The 21,442-nt window shown below is 40.4% G+C and overlaps 2 protein-coding genes across 3 annotated transcripts in view; one reads left to right on the forward strand and one right to left on the reverse strand.

Moving 5' to 3' along the window:
* LOC108674642 (small G protein signaling modulator 2) overlaps positions 1 to 21,442 on the forward strand; it is a 72,778-nt gene that overhangs the window by 19,925 nt on the left and 31,411 nt on the right. The gene's annotated exons all lie outside the window — the stretch shown is intronic.
* On the reverse strand, positions 2,929 to 10,067 carry LOC125179061. Of its 2 annotated transcripts, XM_047884180.1 has the most exons (6): positions 9,602 to 10,067; positions 8,201 to 8,333; positions 7,924 to 7,973; positions 6,667 to 6,761; positions 4,353 to 4,630; positions 2,929 to 3,976 (listed from the first exon to the last, which is right to left on the reverse strand). In XM_047884180.1, exons 1-6 carry the CDS (start codon positions 9,707 to 9,709, stop codon positions 3,462 to 3,464), a joined length of 1,179 nt encoding a protein of 392 aa, XP_047740136.1. In that variant the 5' UTR covers positions 9,710 to 10,067; the 3' UTR covers positions 2,929 to 3,461. The 2 variants fall into 2 exon arrangements, with proteins under 2 accessions (XP_047740136.1, XP_047740137.1); XM_047884181.1 differs by lacking the exons at positions 8,201 to 8,333; positions 9,602 to 10,067 and adding an exon at positions 8,138 to 8,154.

A 21,442-nucleotide genomic window follows, 5' to 3' on the forward strand; every position in this document is an offset into this window, starting at 1 on the left:
TGCCATGAGGAGTGTTTGACGCCTTACATATATAGAACTGAGGTCAACAGCCTGCATGGCGCACACAAGGCTTGCAGTGATTTGCCCTCCGAGTCCAGCTGAGCTCAGGTCTGCTCTGTCGACCACTTGTTGACTGACGGCTGGCTCAGCAGTTGGCTGGCTTTCAAGGTCACGGCTCGGATCGAAGTTTGAAGTCAAACTTCCGACGAATTGAGTCGCAGAGGCCGTGGCCGAGACGAAGCCCTCGACCACTTTAAATGGTGCTATGGACGGCAGCGTCGATGTTCGGTGCTTCATGCCTGGGATACACATACACATGAATAACTCGTATGCTTATTGAAGGATTTGTGTAATTTCACTGCTTAAATAACGTAGCCCTTTAAATAGTGAACAAATATTGTTCGCCAACACTTTCAAGCCAGAGCACCACTAGAATTTAAGTGAAAAGAGGAGGGCTGATCCCCACTGGTTTTAAGGACGATATTCATATCAAAAATGACTGTTGTTTTACAATTTATTTAAAACCATATTTAGGCCTCATTATAATGAACTTGCAGTGATTTTTTTAAAGATTAGAATAAATTTTTATAAATGAGCCTACAATTATTTAGGGGGCTTAAGAATATTTTAGGAAGGCTGAAGCACCCCTAATATGGGCTAATGACGTCGTACTTGCAAATAATCCTATGACTGATAATGTATATATTCGGACAGTAAGTGTGTTGCGGGCTGAGGTCCACTGAATGAGGATGTATGACCACGTACCAGGAGTGATGTACCTCACCATCACAAGTTGTAGTGCATTAAACTGACTCTTCTTAAAGAATTAAAAATGTTTCTGATGACGATGTATCGTAAAGTAGCTAGAAATATAACGCGTGCACTCTACCAGTGTTGGACACACATAATGGTATTTAGATCTTCGCATCGTGATGATTAGGTTTTCTAAATTTCTTACGTCTCCCCAATTCGTGATCGCGTTTAACAATTGTGTGAAGTGTTCGCGTATAACAATTGTGTAAAGTGATCTCTTATAATAATTGTGTGAAATGATGAGCCATAAGCCTGATCGCGTATAACAATTGTGTGAAGTGATGGCCCATAAGCCTGATTGCGTATAACAATTGTATGGAGTGATCGCGTATAACAATTGTATGAAGTGATGACCCATAGGTCCGATCGCATATAACAATTGTATGAAGTGATCGCGTATAACAATTGCGTGAAGTGATGGCCCATAGGCCTGATAACGCACAACAATTGTGTGAAGTGATGGCCCATAGGCCTGATCGCGTATAACAATTGTATGGAGTGATGGCCCATAAGCCTGATCGCGTATAACAATTGTGTGAAGTGATGGCCCATAAGCCTGATCGCGTGTAGGAATTGCATGGAAAGATGGGTCAGGGACCTGGTGATGATGCTATGGGACTTTATGAGCTGTTCTCCTCCCGCTTTAATAGCCTCCAGGCACGGCCGTGAGGGCCATCCACATTTTTTATGGCCGCTTGACGTTCTTGTCCCCGCCAGTAACTGTGTCGCGTACGGTTATTGTTAAAGCAATTTATGTGCAGTGATCAAGATCTGGCTGAGTTTAAGGAGTATTATTAACGCGAAGCATGTTAATTTTGATGCTCTACCATTAATTGGGATGCTCTTGCATTAATTGTGATGCTGTAGCATTAATTGTGATGCTGTAGCATCAATTGTAATGCTCTACCATTAATTGTTATTCTCTACCATTAATTGTGATGCTGTACCATTAAATGTGATGCTCTATACCATTAATTGTGATGCTCTACCATTAATAGTGATACTCTACCATTCATATCAATCCATTGTCAATCGTACATTCGCGGCTAAAATATCAAAAGTTAACTGAGACGCAAACTGAACAATCGCATGGAAGGTGCCATTTCGGTGAGAGCTTACAACAGATCCTACTGAAGCTAATATTTATTATTATTAGATGCTCATGTGAACAAGAATTACGGTCATGGACCTAGGTTTTGGAGCCTGACTGTCGTTATCCTGAACCCTTTTTGTTCATTCACGACGTGATGCCTTCGTGCGCTCCGGGCAGTGGTAGGACAATATAGGGATAATAGAAACTGTAAACGTGTCTCACTTTATTTTCTGGTCAAGAAAACAAAAGGGCCCTTAGTTTATTGTCGCGCAGTGGGACGAGGTTTACAATCTGAGCACAGCTGCATTTCTCATATCATGAGGTTACACTGAAAGTTTTTTAATATTTTCATTAGCAGTATAATATCATTAATCTGTGCATCTAGAAAACGTTTTTTCCAAACTTTCCGTGGGCATCGGCACAACGCAACAAATGTCACGAAATTCAAAATTTGTCCTCCATATGCTAGGAAAAATTCAAGGTAAATTGATTTAAACGAGATATACCTTAATGATTCGAGACAAAACGAAGTAATCCATTATGATACGAGACAAAGCGAGACATTCCGAATATGCGGATTAAGGATTAACAAGGTAAACCCTTGAATAACAATGAGCAGTTGGGCAGATTCGATGACATTTGGCTATCAACACAACTTGGCAGTTACGTTTAAAGGCATGCGGGGTTGTGTGGCTGGCAGAATAATTTTCCTGTGAAGTCTTTTGTCTTTTCATGCATTTGAATAAGATTGTTATGAGATTAGATTAATATTAGATTTTATTATTAGATTATTTATAGTTATACGGAATGTCAGGTAATGATCACGCCTAACCCGTACCGTACGAGCTCATCGCGCGTACAAATTGCCTGTTATCAGCCCGGGTCGCATTTTCAACCTCTTTCAGTAGCATGTGGGCTTATTTTACTTTCTCTGACCCCACAAATTTGCTCTAATCTACAGAATGGGCGTGTGTGATATCAATTTATATATTACTGGAATTAAAATAAAATATTGTAAACAGACAGATGTTATTCCAAAATATTTGTAATGAATAATTTTCTAAATTTCGCGTTGTAAATTAAATGGTAACTACGAGTAGTATCATGTAATTAATGTATTAATGAGGAATAGATTCAAACAAATGTTAAGGTTAAAGAGGAATCGCGAAGTATAATGAAGATGATGAAGCCCCGTGACTATAATATATTGATTTTCAAGTCCTTTCCTAGCAAGACGTGAAGAAGAGACCCTGGATTAAATGCTGCGAAAATTGTGAGGAGAAAAGTTGCTACTGCAGAAGAAGTGCCAATTATAAGTTTGATATCAACCGTCAATGCGCTAAGCAGGCTCGGCTTAAAGTGGATTATTATACCTGCAGCTTATTGATTTCATACGCCTGCTCTTTAGTTATAATATATAATTCCATACTTCACGATAAGGTCGTCGCCTTTGTACATACACGATGCTATCTTTTAGGATGCTGAAAGGTGACATCGAAAATTTGCCACAATAAATGTTAGTTGCATTTTGCCAACCACTGTAGCACCTCATTCATCATTCTGTTATAACACCCATACTGAAGGGCGACTGGTTGTTGACTGCATCCATGTCGTACGAGGAGAAGTCACCGCCAGCCTCCCAGTTGTAGGGAGATTGGCTTCCAGACGTCGCACTAAGTTGGCCTGGACGGATGACCGGCACCATATCAATGAGTTTGGATTTCATTGAAATTCTTTTCTTAAAATATTCTTCTTCAGCGTCTTTTCCGTTGTCATGCGGCGGCGTCTCGGAGCTCCTCATGAGGTCGTAGGGAGACGAGTTCTCATCTCGTGCCGGGGTGTCTCCTGCTAGGCCGTACGTTGCCGAGGTGTTGATGTCTGTCCCGACTTGGTGACCTCCCTCATCAGGTGCTTGAGATACGCTCTTGCTGACAGTGGTGGTCATGTAGGAGTGGTCAGTGGTCTCCTTATCGTCTCGTGTGTCCCCAAGCAGCTGATGGCTGATCGCCTCTGTGATTTTGCTGATCTCAGCTTCGGAGGTGAGCGTCTCGTCGCTCGTTATTGCTTCCGCTGAGGGAAATATAATATTTATGAATAAGAATAGGAATCAATCTTTTCATGGAAAAAATATTTTGGTGAGAATATTACAGTGGCTTATTCATTGGAAAGCTGAATTCAGAATGGAGACGTCGTATCTTTTTTAGAATGGAAACCAACGGTAATCGGGCATTGTCCGAGACTTTCATATAATTCATTTCCTAAATTTATTATGCTTTACCTTAATGCTAACTTTTAAATTGGGTTGAAAAAAAAAATAATTATAAATTCGTTTGTCTCGAAACGCGAGCATTTTATCACTTTTGTCATACGGAGATTTCAATTTTACGCCTTAGCAAATTTTTGTGTAAGATTTACGTTCGTCGTTCGCTCCGCACTTGAGACTCACCGGTGGATGGCATGCCGCCTTCTGAGAGTTTGCCATGGATGTCGTGGTCTCTTGTTACGAGTTCCACGTATTTACTACCTGGCGTATTTTTGTAGGCAGAATATGAGGCTTTTACAGCGGGAATGTCAGTAACTGCGTCATCAATAGTGGCAGTTCTGGCCATTTTCATCTCGACGGAGTGCTCTCGACGAGCGACTTTATCAGTGCCGATGATGGTCTGTTCTGAGCTTGGGCTGTTACACATGTCGTCGGGAACCCTGGTCTTGAAGGTGCAGAACCTGTTTCGACACAAAGAGATCGTGAACTTCTTCACGTTTCATAATGGCACAGGAGTTAACTTATTATGATGTGATATGATAATGCAGCTCCCCACGGACGAGGAACTGAGGAGTCGTCTTCAACCGCTGTATTATACTGTGTTCCGCCATGAAGTGGCTGCGGAGTGGCGCTGTGTTATATTGTGTACCGCCACACAGTGGCTGGCAGTACACGCTGTGTTTTGATGTGTGGTCTGATGAGCTCAATATGTCCGCTTTGTGTGGTCGCCATGACAACGCCAATCTCACGTTCTGGTGAGCCTTTTGTGGAAAATTACTGCTGGCTTAGCCCGTGCCATTGTCAGTCTTTCATCTGCCTTCTATAATTAAAACACCCGACTATTCTGAGTTGAAATGAGAGTTGGACGCGTGCTAATGCAGCTGCTAATATCCTGACTTAGTTTCCCGGTATTTAGTCTGCAATATCGAGGACGATATTTCATGCTTTAGCTGCCGTCAACGCCAGCGATGCAGTGATGCTTCATAACTTTTGTATCTTGCAATCTTGCATCTTTTATAAACAGAAACACTGATCAAGTTTACAGCAAGTCAACTCTAGAACAAAACTATTATGAGTCCATTTAGGATACTATTTGTTCCACTCTAATCACGATAGCACGACTATACTGACTATATATACTATTCGTAAATATAATTTATAGATATTATACACAACTATAAACGAACAAATTATGATATGACTAGAAGAAGTTTCTCCTTTGCGATTGTATGTCCCCGAATAATTTTGTGGGAGTTCTGATAGTGATTTACGTTGGCGTGTGTATATTCAAAGAATTATTAACGTACGAAGTCAGTCAATTTATTTACCAGTATTCAAGAGAGCGAACACGCTTGAGCAATTCCCAAGTCTGTTTCAACTACCCTTTGATGTCTCGGCGACGTACTGTGCTTCCTGGCGTGGACAGCAGGTTATAGAATACGTATATGCAGAGTGCTGTTCTGTTTGATTCTTGTTAACACAAGCTGCAAAAATAAACTCTTCTCTTTCATACGCTGTAGTCAATATCTAAGAATATTGGGACTCTATAAAGGTCGTGCTATAGGCAATAACTATGTACTCCGTTGCACGCTATATGCAAATTCTTTTCTGTACGCCGACACAACGAGAAATAATGTGGCAACTATTCCGGGAATATTCAAAATTTCTAACAGCACTCGATCCTACATTAAATTTTATTCTCACATTTTCCAGTTGTATCTCTCACTAATTAGAATGTTAGTTTGAACACCGGCTTTCATCGCTGACATCCGTTCGCTCGATCGGTTTTCGCGCAGCGTTTCTCATCAGAATCGAGGTCTTCCGTGAACCCTGCACCGGTCCGATTCCTGTATTCAATTCTGCGGTGTTTGCGCGCCACATGTAAATTACTAATGCCTACCCTTGCGTCGTCGGAGTGCCACTCAGAGCCATTCCGGTAGCCCCATAGCAATGCTCCAACCCATGCATTACGCAGGTCAAGTGGTGCACCCTTCTGGAGCCGCCAGCTAAAGGTTAGTCAGGCTTTAATATGTGTGATTACTGTCTGTTTCTAGGGTAAAAAACCTCAACAAGTCCTCAAACCAATTACTTATTGGCACTCCAGAACGTCTAATAATCGCTTCGGAAGAGACAATTAGAACGCAATTCGATGTCTTCTTTAATGATACATGAATTATAGTACCTATATCTCGAGTTTTTTAGTCCAATCCTGGCATTGAGAGGCACCTTAAGTCTGTTGTTATCATGTAACAGGCTCATAATTATTTGCAAATAATGCGATGGCTTAAATTCACATATTGCCAGTGTACCGCGTTAACTCTAGAATTCCGCGAGAGAATACATGCAGACAATAATTTTATGCATTTTGAAAATTCGACTCAATTCAACCAAAATGAAAAATTCTAAGCGCAAAATTAAACATATTTCATTAGAGATATAAACAGATATTATTCCTACCTAGGCCTATAGGGCCCAGCAGGAAGCTGTATGAACGCACCTGAGGCCGGGATGGAAGCGCAGCTGTCCCGCGCACGCGTAGTGGTGACGTACGAACCCTTCACTGCGCTCCTTCGTCCGGTGGCAGCCGTAGAACTGCCCGCATTAAGTTAACTCGCATTGCAGATTTCTTGCTTTGTAGCCGCCTAATTATACTCATTTTGATACACTGTACTTGAGTAAATACTTTTGACTATTGGTTATTACAAATGAAAACTCTTTGTATGTGCGACTTATAAAGGTATTAATTGAAGAAGCTATAGAGCATCGGTTTACTACGAAGCCTCCAAGCTCAAGTTACATTACAATCACGCGCTTCCATCATCAGCACATGGAATAATTTTACAACAGAGAAAGTTTTGATCTAACGTAATGTCTTTTATTGAATTCTAGGCAGGTTTTGGTAATTTAGGATTAAAAAATTCAAATCACATGAATAAAATACAATTTGCTTCCTCCCTATATATCAAATAGATCATCACCAATTATTGTTTGATCGTTTGAATGGCTGAATAAATTGTTTGAAACCGTGTACCGTTGCCAGTATTGCAGACATTCATCGCGCAGCAAGCCATTGTGCCGAGATAGCGTCCGGTTTTCAGTGCAGCCGCTACAATGCAACTCTTAGTATGGCGTGGAGAAAAGTTGAACTTTTGATTGATTATGGAATAATAATGATACACTTAAATGGCACTCTTCAAATTTCGTCAATGCCACATGAGCGCAAATTTTGCTCCTCTTTCACGAGTGCTGGACAGTCACGTTGAAGTCGGTTCTCCTGCACTTATTGTTTGGTGACCTGATGATATGAACTCCACCTCTTCAGTCACGTCGTTTTCAGTATTGTTGTGCTTTTTTACGGTAGTTTAGAATTCCAAATACTCATGGTATTTACGACTATGGTTGTGTTCGTAATTTTCGTAATATAGTGAATATGTTGATTAAATTTTTGTTTATGGTATTTGCGATCATCGTAATCTCGGCTAAAATTGCCGTATTGCGATTATTTCAGTTTTGCCGTTCTATCATCTATATCGCTCTATTTTCTATCATCGACAACTCTGCCTGACATAAAAGTCGGTTTGTACTTGACCAATGTTCGTCTTTGCCTGAAATTTTAGCCCAGTATTCCTCACATTTTACCGAAACGTGACATTTGGCTGAAAATTTCTAACTTAGCATTCCTCCCTACGGGCGCCGATGCTCCACCAGTAATTATGTTAGCTCCGAATTGCTGGTAATTCGGTGGCAGCCTTACCGTGTTGCAGCTGGCCGGGTCCTGCAGGTATCCGCTCACCGACTCCACGCCTGCAGAATTTCACAATTTCTGTTATATTAATGAAAAGAATTCTACGAAAAGTTCAGTAATAATGTCTCATTTTTTTCAGTCTTCAAAGTAACCAGAGCAAAACATGAAAGAAGGACATGGCCAATTATATAGACTTGCTCAAAGGATCTGTAGACCTACTCACATGCGCTGGAGACCATGTCGTAGGCCATGTCTTCAGGACAGACCATGACTCAGACCTACTCACATGCGCTGGAGACCATGTCGTAGACCATGTCGTCAGGACAGACCATGAGGTCTGTAACGAAGACGTTGTCTGCAAGACGACACAAGTGGAAGCGGGTGCAGGAGGCGCGGTCGGCCACCCGCGCGCCGTCCTCCTGCGGTCAGGGGGAGACTTTGTTAGCGGCGCATCTAGACGATTTTCGGGTTTCTGTTTTACTTTCATTTAATTTTAATGCCGTTTTAGCAAACGAAAATATTTGCTATGTTTTACGGGATATTTTAGTGGGGTAAAGATTTGATGAACTTCCTGCGATTAGTTTGTTCGTGTTGTGTCGTATCGCTAGTGAGGTGAAGTGATGGGATACAACCTGGGTGAAATGGAGTGAAGTTACTGAGCTTATTACATTATTTTACATTAATAATGTAATAAGTTCGCATTACGTTATTTTTACTCATTATTTTTACATTAATTAGTTAAATTAATTGTTAAGTATTATGCATGGTATTCCGGTTCATTATTGTCAATTTTCACGCTATCTCAGTGAAGAATTGCGCATCAATTTCCATTATTTCTCGTTATTCCCTGACTCGACACAGCACTGATCCCTGCTTTTGTCAGATCTTAGCGGACTGGTCAGTGCTAGGCATGATTGATGCACCTGCCCTGTCCGTCAACACTGTCGCGACGATGATCGACGAGCGATCAATTATTGGATCAAGATCCAACAAAAACTCAACGTCAATGATTTCGGTTCGGGGACGAGTGAATTGTTGTGGGTGATTATGAAAAATCCTACGGAATCAAATATATATTTTATCAATCTCTAACATTTATTCAAATGAAAATAAGTTTTTTCCGCCGATATATAACTCAAATACAATATATATACAATCAATTAGTGATGCATAATTTCTTGCAAAAATAATGAATTTGTTTGCAATAATATTGTACGAGGCTACGTGTTAGGTAGAATGTTCTCTATACAGTACAATGCATGCCACCATATTCTGTGGTATGGGTCTCTTCAAGGATTCACGTGAAATATATTACACTTCAGTGAATTGTACCGTTGAAAAATTGCTACAAAGTCCTAAATCTGTAATATGGCTTCATTACTCGCTTTGAAAAGTGCTTATTTCAGTAATTTTTTGCGCATTTTCTCATTTATGGAAAAAAGGCGCTATTATGCTCGTCATGTCTGTCTGTCCATCCGTGACTTCATTTTTTCGTCGACGAGAAAATGCGCTCTCTGTCACTCACTGCAGTGAGTACTGAGTTATATTTTTTAACTTATAAATGCAACTTTTTCAAGCATTCAGGTATAGAAATAAATTGATTACTTCCATCAGAATCCCAAAATTAGCTTTATTTTCAAGTAATGTCCTCAGTTATTATATTTTAAGTGCAAGTGTGAAGGCTTACCTCACAGGGAGCGATGGGCCCCGCGGCCTCCATGGCCCCAGCGCCCCACACCCCCGCCAACGCTGCCGTCAGTAGCAGGTGCTGCCAGACGCACGACGACCCCAGCATTGTGTGCTCGAAAATGTTGACCAATTTCCTCAAACGTTTCCGTCTCAAGATTTGGTTTTCAAGGGTTCGCTCTTCAAAATTTTCGTCTCAAGTTGTCAGGGTTAGATTTTCACAGTCAATCGTTTTCCGCTCCGTATTTGAACCTGAGTAACAAACGTTTTGTGCTGCCTTCACATGCAACGGTTGATGTCACAAATGTGGTGCCCAAATCGTGTTAAGCGACTTTGCCTCCACTTGCGTAAAAATGCTAAATCGATGCTCAGTAAACAGGATTCAGAATGTCACTGTGAAGAAATTGTTCTGTCAACGAGAAAAAAACACAAAAAAATCAATATGAAATGAAAAATACGCTTCGGGAATCGATATGTCCTGCCAAATGTTGGCTTGAAAAAATTGCGAACTATGCTCGCTGGTTAGCCCGACGCTGGAATCGCAATCTCATTCATTCCGTTAATCCTAATCCCTAATCCTGTTAAAGGCAATACTTATGCTTATGCATTTTAATTGCATAAAAATCTCTTTAAAACCATAGTTTACTTAATAGAGACTCGCTTCAGACTCGCTTCAGTTACTTTCGCTTCAGAGCACGGAAAGAACTATTTATGTCTTTTAACTGAAATATTTAATTAACAATTGCAAAATCAAATTTCAATCTTTGATCCTATCCTTTTCTCCCTTTCCTCCGATTCTTTCCTATTCTCCCATCAAGAATGAAATTTCATGTGCGGGAATATAACGATAATCCTGGATACGAACCCGAGCAGCGCCCGCCCTTGTATACTGTAATTGTTCCATACGCCCTAATTGTTCCTTCAAAACTTCCCACAAACCTATACGCACTCACAAATTTTGTAATACATATAAATATTTGTAAGATTATTAGAAATAATTCAACTGTGAACCTAATTACATTTTGCAGACAACTCAATTAGTTAATTGTGATAATTTTAACTGGGTCTTCTCAATGGGTGCAATCAGAGTCAATTAAAGCTCATGTGTGGATGGTCATGTTCGAGCCTCACGTTCCATCGGACGTTTTCTTTTCAATTTTCGGCTCAATGGGAGCATATGAGACAAAATTTCTTACCCGAATTTTGCACACATACTCGCGTTAAAAGTGAGTTTTGAGATGCGAGTACAGGTGTTACTTAGCCATTTTATGTGACGTGAGTGCGGTTACCATTCACAAGTGAAGCAGCCGGCGCATAAACCTGGTCACCGGAGCACTTCCTTTGACTTTCTTGTGGGGTAATATTCGTTCATGTGAGCATCTCAGCCATCAAGTCTCATGGCACGGCGTCGTCTCTTATTAAATTTTTATTTTTTACGGAATAAAACGTGTTTCCTTGAGGTTATGTGCAAATGAGATGTAGCAATACATGCCTAGAAAGAAATCTCTCGAATATTACACTCTTGCTTCTGTACGAGATAGTTTAATGAACAGCTATGTCTGTTTTTGTTTAACGTTGATTCCAAATAACTAGAATTGACCTCACATTGCCATTGGGAGAACATGCTTGTATTAGCGGTTAAGATGTTGATCGAATAATCGTATTAATTATAACGCATCAGCGTTCGAGGTCGATATGTTTATTGAAGTTACTCATTACTTACCTCATATAATTGTTCGCCGTTGCTAAGACGACATGAGAACACGACGGTGAGAACACGACGACATGAGAACATGACGACATGAGAACACAATCTTCCTGCCAGGACTTAAGAAGCTTAACCAATTTATTTCAATTGACGAATGTTAAGCGTCTTGTATGGCCTCCATTAAAACATATAGGATTGTTCTTGTATAAGCTTAACAACTTAGTTCTAATGCACACGAGACTTGTATTAGGATAATTACAACCCTGAGGGAGACTTTCACAGACTCGCTATAAAGAGGATAGCAGCTTCATAAACGCAATGCGCGCAAGACATGTGCTGGCCATAATTAACCTTGATGTTTAATCCTAATTCCAATTTTCTCTTTTGACAATCTTTGTTTGTCAATTAAGCCTGTGCAAGTTCATTATTTGCCGTTTAGTGTTCATTATCTTTTCCGTGTATTCATTACTACAACTGTAAGTTGCCATGAATTGCACGCTCCAGTGCCTGGCGTTGAACTGAACCAGGGAGGTCGTCCTCGGCACAGGAATAAGCTTCTTGTTTGCACTGTTTTAATTACGGCAAAAGTTTGCGACGAGTTTCCATAACTTCCCATACTTTTTTATGGAACTTTTAAATGTACCAGACATTCTTTACCATAGTTGGCTGATGATAAGCCGACATCATTTTCTCCGCGCACATGTGTCGCAAATGATTGGGCTCTGCTCAGTTGATCAGTGCCTAGCCAGAGCTTGTTTTACATAAGAAATCTGAATCACGTGAATCATCGATGTTTCATCGATGAATTTTTAACGAATCGAATGAATCGATCGAATTTCTGAATAAAATGTTTATATCGATAATATTTTATATAAAAACATGTTAGTTTGATATGACGAACCGCCAAAGTTGCGTTAAAGTTATGCTCTCTACTCAATTTCTTGACTTTGGCCAGATGCCTTAACAAGAAACGAAACCCATATAAAACATACGTCTTATATCCTGCAAATGCATGCGTAGGGGTCAAAATATTGAGCTCTAGAATTCCGACCTCTTGATGTATCATGCAAAGAATTTCCACAACTGCTGAAACATGAGTGAGTGCGCTTCATCGGTCCCTTGGCCAATCCTTGCCCAATCTCTGCTCCCAACTATATACATAAATATCACGACGACGACCAGAAAGAAATTTTAAAGTACAAATCCTCATTCGTATGTGGGTCGGTGAATGTGCGCGCAGAAATTCTCATTCACTTGCTCCCTGGGGGAAGGCGCTGCCGAGATTTAGTGAGTTCTGGAAGGCTTGTTTGGGCCGCACTCCTTGTTAGTGCACGAGACTTGCCTCGAGCGACTCAAAGCTCCAGCGCCATTATTCACTCTAACGAAATGCCGGCGCATGGTCTGAAATAAATGCTTCACACGTTCCATAAATATGCTTCATTATGAGGTGTATTTTACATTTTATAGTCGCTACTTCATTTGTAGATTTTGCATTACGCGTCTCCAATCCTTAAATTTTGCTTTATTTTTTCACGCTAAAATTCTTTCACAAGCTTCTTCCTATTGAAATTAATGGAGTTTGCTTTAATTTTTACAACGTAGGAAATAATGGTGTCATGCGCACCTCTTTCTTCGTTATGTGACGAATGTTGCGTTGTATTCCTGACTCTCCGTTACAATGATGAATTCTTTATCTTGGATGGAGATAAATGTTAATCCCATCATAGATTGTGTACCGATACTTTATTTCATTCTAATAAGTCATTTCGTACGAAAAACGTGTATATATGAAATTTATTTTCGGTTGATTATTCGTTTCATTCAAAAAATTATAGATAGCAAAGTAATATATTTAAGTCCCACAATAAATTTCACTAGTAAGGTTCACTATTTTGCTCGGAAAGTGTCGGAGGGAAAATTTCGGAAAAAGTATGTTGGAGAAAAAGCGAATCTGGCTCACATCGACCACAAGAGACTCCCATCAGTCCCCCCCCCCATGGTCCCCGACTGGGGCGCGATATCCCTAATGACCGTCACAGCTCACTTCCATCCTCCATCGTCTACCCCTGGCGCTACGTCGCCCGCAAGCTGAAGCTACAGCAGTGGCCTATTTACAGCGTCACTCAGCCTATTTAGGGGCTTCAGCCCCTCTTAATAATTTTATGTTAAATTATTGAAATTATTCATATAAAAAATACCCACAAATTCAATATAACGTAGCTTGAATAAATGAATAATCATGCAAACAGTAATTATTAACTTGAATTCGACCAATCAAGGTGACTCAGTGGTTACAGTTCAGAGTACTAGGATTGGAGCAGAGAGGTGCGGGTTCGAGACCGCAACAAGCTGTGAATGTATTGCGATGTTAAGAATCAGCTTATTATTATTATTATTATTATTATTATTGTTATTTTATTTATTATCATTATTATTATCATTATTAATTTTAAAGGGCTTAGTCCCTAGAAACTCGTGACGCCGCATGAGCTCCAGCCGAAGCTTGGCGTCCACGTGACTTAATTAATTGTATCTAAGCCTCAGACATTTAAACGCACACAGAGGCAGAATTGAAACCAAAACACAGTCTGCCTCCAATTCAAATTTCTATACAACTGGTATTGGTATTCGAGTGTCTAGTATAAGTACTCGACTCAGAACACGAGTAATAGCATTATACGAGCCGATACATTTATAGGTTAGTATAGGCTGACCTTTGATACCGTAAACTAACTACTCCGCTCGTTATCGCTGCTCGTTAAATCTATTTCCACGAAAATTCTGGTACCTGAATTGATACAAGAAAATGAAAAGTGCGAAACATATAATACAAATAAAGACAGTTTTTGCAGAGCAATATTTAGCTGCATTGACGGACAATTTCAAGTTTAGGTTTTAATCAATTACTGTAACGAACTAAACGGAACAAAAGAGAATCACACAATGTAATAATGGGGAAAAATACACATTCTTATTGTAATTTTGATTTTCATCATGCTTAAAAAATATTGTGTGAAAACTTTTTCGATATGAGAGCCGCGTGGGCCCAAACTGTCTTGCTAAATGGAGCGGTAAATATTTTTAACGCCAAGAAATTTTTAGCGCTTTGCCGGCTGTAAAGCAAACTTCCTTGCCTTTACGATGTGCCTAATGGACAAACAAAAAGATCGCCGACGTTAAAGCCCTGAGTTTTTTATCGATGGGTAATTTTGCGAGCGTTTCTCAAGGATCATGACTTGAGACTATCGATGGATTGCACTGTCGCTCGTGGAAGCTTCCCTCATTTTCCATTGATCCGAGCATTTTCTGTCCTTTCTGCCCCGCTGTCACGATTTTACCGCCATCATTTTTAACTAGAGTTTCTCAAATCCCTCTATCTGTTCCTCTGTCCTCATGTCAGGAATTTCGTAGACTCTACAGCATTGTAGAGTCCTCTAGTGATCTCACACAGTGTAGAGGACCTGATGTCACACGTGACAGCTTTGAGGGAGTAAGAAACCATACCGGATATACCTGGGCCTATGCTTTCAAAAAAAGTTAAGAGATCGTAAGTTCATCAGCCAATCATTGACGGCCTTTCAAGCAAAATCCACCAATCATAGACAAGAAAATAGAGCGTAAGTACTTACGTTCACTTAGCGAGTTTTGAAATTATGGTACCAGGAGGCCTTCCATGCATCTTTTTTGGCCACGAAACTGATCGATATACCCACAAAAAACTCACATTTCTCGGTTATAAGTCTCGACATCACCTATGAAAGTCCTGTATATGTCTCATGCGCGGTCAATTATATTTTCAACGTTCGTGGCTTGAACTATAATAAATTAAGGTGACCACTCCATGCATGGGCTCGTGGTTCGAGCTGATAAAGGAATGCTTGAGGTCACTTCAGAGTGAGCTTTCATCGCACGAAACAAATACTTGAATTTATATTGGACTTCATCCTCATTCATCGGAACTCACTTCTCCTCGCAGGAGTCATCCATCTATGTCAGCTTTACTCCAGCTATCATCAACCAATCAATCTCGCCCACGTTCTATTGAGTCGAATTTTAAATTTTCTTCGGTTAAATCCCGACAATTTTCGTCGGAATCCTTGCTTTTTGTCTCCTCAGAATCGATACTTTATTTCGTTCCTTCAATACATTAATGCAGTTCGCAAATGAGGATTAGGTTTAATTTTCATCGTTGCAAGGCGTGAAAAATGCAAGCCTCTTTTAACGATACCAATGCTCTGAAGCTTCAAATATTTCTGATGAGGCAAGGTAATCCCTAGGAGTTTGAAAAAAAAATTTTATACTATTCAATTCGAAAGAAGAAATTTGAAATGTACGGAGCACATTTTCATCAAATGAGCTACTCTCAAACGTTTCAAAGAAGGGTGGTTGTTGCTCGGAAAAGCACAAGCCAGAATTTTTATCTTTTTCGTGTCGAATTAAACTTTGTGATAAACCATTGATGCATCGTTTATTTTATTGCAACTCGTCAGAGAGAAATAAGGAATTATTGGTTGTATTATTTTCTTAAATAAAAACCAGTTCTACGATAGTTAATGCCAAGTCTGATAAGACATACTTAATATCAAGGTCCAGTGAACAAATTCGAAAAAATTACGAAGGTTCAAGAACCCGTTATAAATAAATTTTAGAAATACTTCTTCGAGCATGTTTCATGAAACCTTCAAGAATCACCGCAATCCTCCCAACTGATCCTCATCAGTCTGATCAACCCTTTGATGTCATTTTATAATCAGCCTGAAGATAAATTTTTCTATTTCGAAACCCTGGTCGGGTCGTGGGGAACGAGTGTAGGGGTCGGGGCGCTGCCCCCGGCGCCGCTCATCGGATTAGCGTTTCCATTGCACGCGTTGATTGCGCCCGAGTTCGCGGAACGCATGCTAATAAGCGCTGCCGTTGCGTGCTACTGATCTTATTAATGTTTGATGGCATCCATCGCTTGTCCAACGTCTGGAAAATTGCATAACTTCCTCCGTGGGATGCCTGCGATCAAACGTTATGACATATGACGATTATTACTCACGACGATTATTATTTACGACGATTATTACTGAAAACGATTATTACTAATGACAATTATTACTTATGACGATTATTATTTACGACGATTATCAATTACGACAATTATTACAAACGACGTATATTATTTACGACGATTACTAATGACAATTATTACTTACGACGATTATCACTTACGACGATTATTACTTACGACGTATATTATTTACGACGATTATTACTTACGACGATTATCACTTACGACGATTATCACTTACGACGATTATCATTTACGACGATTATCACTTACGACGATTATCACTTACGACGATTATTACCTACGACGATTATTATTTACGACGATTATCATTTACGACGATTATTACCTACGACGATTATTATTTACGACGATTATCATTTACGACGATTATCACTTACGACGATTATTGGTTACGATGCTGATTACTTAAGACGGTCATCTCTTATGACGCTATATTTACTTATCACAATTATTATTTTTGATTATGACTATGACTGGTGAAGATTATCACGTATGACTAATCAGAATCGTCTTTCGTTGTTAGCGATGCTCCAGGATTTACGCCTGATGTTCTTGGCCCTCGTTATAATCATCAGATTTTCATGCCGTTAATAATTTCCATAAAATAATACGTTCGCCATGAAGAATATTTGCATACGCATTTAATAAGCTGATTAGTCTCCCAGAAGAGCCTCTGTGCTCTCTTATCCATAAATAAATGAATTCCAAATGGAAGGATTCTTTTGACACGGTCGTATTTGCGAAAATGTGTTCTGCAATTTGAGAATTAAAACTGGCACAGCGCGTTCTGTGTCAGTCACTGGCAGCGGCGACACAGCACGTGCCTTCTTGCGGTGCCACAGCACACAGCACACCCAGCTGTGGCACAGCACGTTGTGACAGCACTAGTAGCACTATGCCACAGCAGCATCCTCCCTTCCTCCTCTCCCCTGTACTGTGGATCGCTCGTCCATCACATGGTCGAGAATGGAGCGTGAGCGGCTGCAATATCCTTCTGATAGCCTCGCCTCGGCGCCCATGGCCAGTAATAAATAAGTCTGTTGCTGTCGATTTCTTGACGCATTGCCAGATGTTCGGTGCAAACAATTGACTGAGAACAGGACATTTAATCCGCCGAATGCACGCAAACAGTCGCTGTAACTTTTTAGGATCGAAATTCGTTATGGATCTTTGATGTGAACAGAAAAATCAAATTAATCAAGCATCGAGGATTGCTCGACTTACCTCACAGCGAAGTTTGTCTTAGTCACCTGACAAAATGGCGTCACTTGAATTGATCCGTGTGAAACACCCATAATTTGTTCATATATTATGTATTGGGTACTTTCTGCTTGAAGTTTCTTTCTATGGACAATGGACAATGTAGGGCTTGCGCCTACAGCTTGTTGGTAGAGTTCATCGTCTTTGTCTGGTTCCCTAAATACCTTTCGGATTTCCATTGCCATTTCTGCTTCTCTAAATTTGTAAATTTGGCAGCATTTCAGAGCTGAACACCAAAGATCAGCGGTCCTGCAGTCCCACAAATGACTTGTATCAGCCTCGAGGGCCGCCTTATGTACCTGCGAGCCGAGAAAACTGTCGCGTGACTCGGCGCCTTTTCGTTGTTTTCGAGAGAAGAAAGCTGCGCCAGTCACGGTCTCTTTGAGTGCCCCGTGAGTGCGTGTACAACGTTCGACCTTTTAACGTAACCTCAAGCAAGAGTATAGGCGCGGTATCGGTGGCCATAATCCGGCCGACGTTCGGCCGACTGTGATACAGAAATTGATCTTTAATCGACTTCTTCGCACCGTTACACGATCTCTGAACTCTCGGTCCTGACGACATCACCGATTCATTTCGTTCTGTAGTGAAAGCGCGCATTGAACTCGGTAATGACTGAGATATATTCTCCACGTTATATTATAAAACTTATTCTATTTATTTTCTTGAATAATTTTAGCCAAATTTATGGCTTGTTTTGCATCCAGTTATTTATATTTTCACTTCAATTTATATTAATATGAATTGAACCTCTGAGACTCACCATTTTAGGCATTAACTAACACATTTTATCCTCTCATAGGTACATCAACATTACCTCATAAATTCAAAACATCAAATCATGAAAATATGAATCATATGGAGAACGCACGCGATTTATTTTCATGACGAATGAGTAATCCAATTGTGGATCATTTTTGTGCATTTTTTAGCAGCGTTCGTCGCCCTCGACACACCGTATCTAATGTGTATTGCTCCTACACCTTCTGTCTCAGATGACCACCTTTCTCTAAGTGCAGGCTATGGACTTATTCCCTTCTTTGTTCCCAGCTTTCTTTGTTATACTTGCTTCCCCCGCCGCGGGGCTACGTACGTTGTTTTGGCCACGAGGCGAGCACCGACATCACATGCACGACCGGACGATGTTATGGTTGCAGTAGGAGGCAGTCGTGAGCCAGGTAGTGATGTGATACATCATAATGTGTCTCAAAGCAGTGTGATGTGGTACATCATAATGTGTCTCAGAGCAGTGTGATGTGGTACATCATAATGTGTCTCAGAGCAGTGTGATGTGGTACATTTAATGTGTCTCAGAGCAGTGTGATGTGATCTATCATAATGTGTCTCAGAGCAGTGTGATGTGATACACCATAATGTGTCTCACAGCAGTGTGATGTGGTACATCACAATGGGTCTCAAAGCAGTGTGATGTGATACATTTAATGTGTCTCAGAGCAGTGTGATGTGATACACCATAATGTGTCTCACAGCAGTGTGATGTGGTACATCACAATGGGTCTCAAAGCAGTGTGATGTGATACATTTAATGTGTCTCAGAGCAGTGTGATGTGATACACCATAATGTGTCTCACAGCAGTGTGATGTGACATATCGCAATGTGCACTAGGAATGAGCAGAAATAGTTTCTATACAATGAACAAACTTTAGAAATAAAAACAAAATGAAATGCGAAAATGAAGGAAGAAAGTTCCATTAAGCTGCCACTTTAATCTAATTAACTTCCTTGACGCCAGTAATTGACTTCTCTACGAGCGCTCAATTGTACTGATTTAGAAAGTCGAGGAAGTCGTCAGGTTTAGGCACATTGCGCAAATTTGGAGGGAACGGAACTTTGACCTCCTGCTGCTAATATTCTTGATGATCAATTCGCGAGCATTAACCCCGTTCAGGTGATGATCGGCCAACTGAAAATATCGCTATCTTTTAATAATATTGTTACCAACAATCGAGTATACCTCGCGTTGTATTCTACGAGCTTTCTTGAGGTTATCCTTCAGTGATGGAGTTTTTCTTTGTTCATGAGCAAGCGCTTATGTGGATGCAGTTTCAAGATTCAACAAAATCTTGATAAAACATCGCTTACAATGCAACCTTGTTAGCACTATTTATTGCAGGTGCATTTTAATTCAGCGGGAGTTGTATGAAACCAGTTTTTTTTTTCTGTAAATCTTTCATGTTTTCTATGCATTTAGAAGTCAGACGTTTTTGCTAAAAGCTCTCTAGGGATTACCACGGCGAATGAAGTACATGAGGACGAAATGAAACGCACATTCAAATTAATCTGAAAAAAACAAGTGCACATCATAAGTTTACAAAATGACAATTGCAGAAACGAAACATGGGAATAAACTCCGAACTTGACGTTCCTCTGTAGACTTTCCTCTTAATTCTAATAAATTATTGAGTCAACCAGTTCGAAATTAACCTTTTTATCGGATAACGTCGGTCATGAATGCTGTCCTATAGAGTGGTACGGTTGCAATGCCGTGACCGTATCGATCACGAATATTTTCTGCTGTAATGACAATCTTATAGTTCTAAATTGACCGTACCTAGACCGTATTCCGTAGTCTCACCTCTTTGAAAAATATCTCCAGTTCTGAGTGGCCATAGAATTGTTAACAGCCGTACTTCTGAACGGCTGTAAAGGATCCGTCTTCAATGACTTTGGTGCCAGCTCGTGGCCGTACTGCTGCTGCTGTGTCCGCCGTACTTTTGAACTTCCTTCAATGGGTCGTCGGTTGTTTCTCGGCTTCTCTAGCAATCGAATAACAACTGGCGCGGACGTTGCGTTGTGGTTGACCGTACTGAAATATAGCGGAGTCTTGGTCGTCACTTGGATATTGTAGATGCTCTTCCAGGGGTGGTAGTATTTTCTATCAGTCTATCTTTCTCGCTGACGATTTTTCAAAAAAAGAAAGGAGTCGCCGGCAATACGGTCGCGGGCGTCACGGCGTCTACAGACTGTAGGCCGTGACGGGTGACAGTAGCTCCAAAAATATGAATCTCTTCGATTCGAACTTGTAATCCATATTTACGTGGTCGCCGCACACACTTATGCCTATCACTAGAATTAGATGCCGAATTCCTCTACTCATGGAATTTCGTTCGTGATACGCTCGCCAACGTTCGATGTAAACAAACCCAATCTCACGGTGTCGAAACCATCGTCTTATTCACACTCGAACGATTGAATCCACATTGCTAACAATCTCAACCCCCGCACCCTATAGCTTTGTATTATATTTATAACAGAAGTAATTTATTAATTTACCCTCAAACTTCGTTCTGTACAGAGAGGAGTTCAAAGCTTCTTTATACTATAGAACAGGCTTGATTTCTAATCTTGTCATTCGCAAAAGCTATTCCACCGAATACATTTAACAATTGGACAAAAAATTATACCATTATCTGAATAATTTCTAAAAATTATCATCAGAATTCGTTCCAATCACCTATCTATTTTATTTTTGAGGAATTCATCGATATGTTATCGAAATTTCCACTAGCACAGCTGCTCCAAACCGCCTATAACGGAGGTTCGTCTCAGTCTTGCCCGCCCCATTCTTTGCCCTGACTTGTGCGTCGGTTTTCCTTTGCAATCTGAAACCTGCCGTTATTTCCTGCCAATTTTTATCAGTCCTCCTCGAGGAAGTTTAAATGAAATCTGTACGTGAAATTTCCCACAAAAATATCGCAGCTATTTTTTTAAGAGATGCCTAGAGCTTTTCTTCTCTTCTTTGCAACGCCCAAGGAGCGCACATATGCCATTTGAC

The sequence above is a fragment of the Hyalella azteca genome, unplaced genomic scaffold, assembly GCF_000764305.2.
Source record: "Hyalella azteca isolate HAZT.00-mixed unplaced genomic scaffold, Hazt_2.0.2 contig14801, whole genome shotgun sequence".
Classification (NCBI taxonomy): Eukaryota; Metazoa; Arthropoda; class Malacostraca; order Amphipoda; family Hyalellidae; genus Hyalella; species Hyalella azteca.

What these genes read in the sequence shown, in the direction of transcription:
- LOC125179061 (XM_047884180.1), bottom strand. Translation starts at nt 9,709, where the DNA reads ATGCTGGGGTCGTCGTGCGTCTGGCAGCACCTGCTACTGACGGCAGCG. An exon ending in GGCCCATCGCTCCCTGTGAG is followed by an intron (nt 8,334 to 9,601) that starts GTAAGCCTTCAC and finishes CCCTGACCGCAG; the next exon opens with GAGGACGGCGCGCGGGTGGC. An exon ending in CGACATGGTCTCCAGCGCAT is followed by an intron (nt 7,974 to 8,200) that starts GTGAGTAGGTCT and finishes GAAATTCTGCAG; the next exon opens with GCGTGGAGTCGGTGAGCGGA.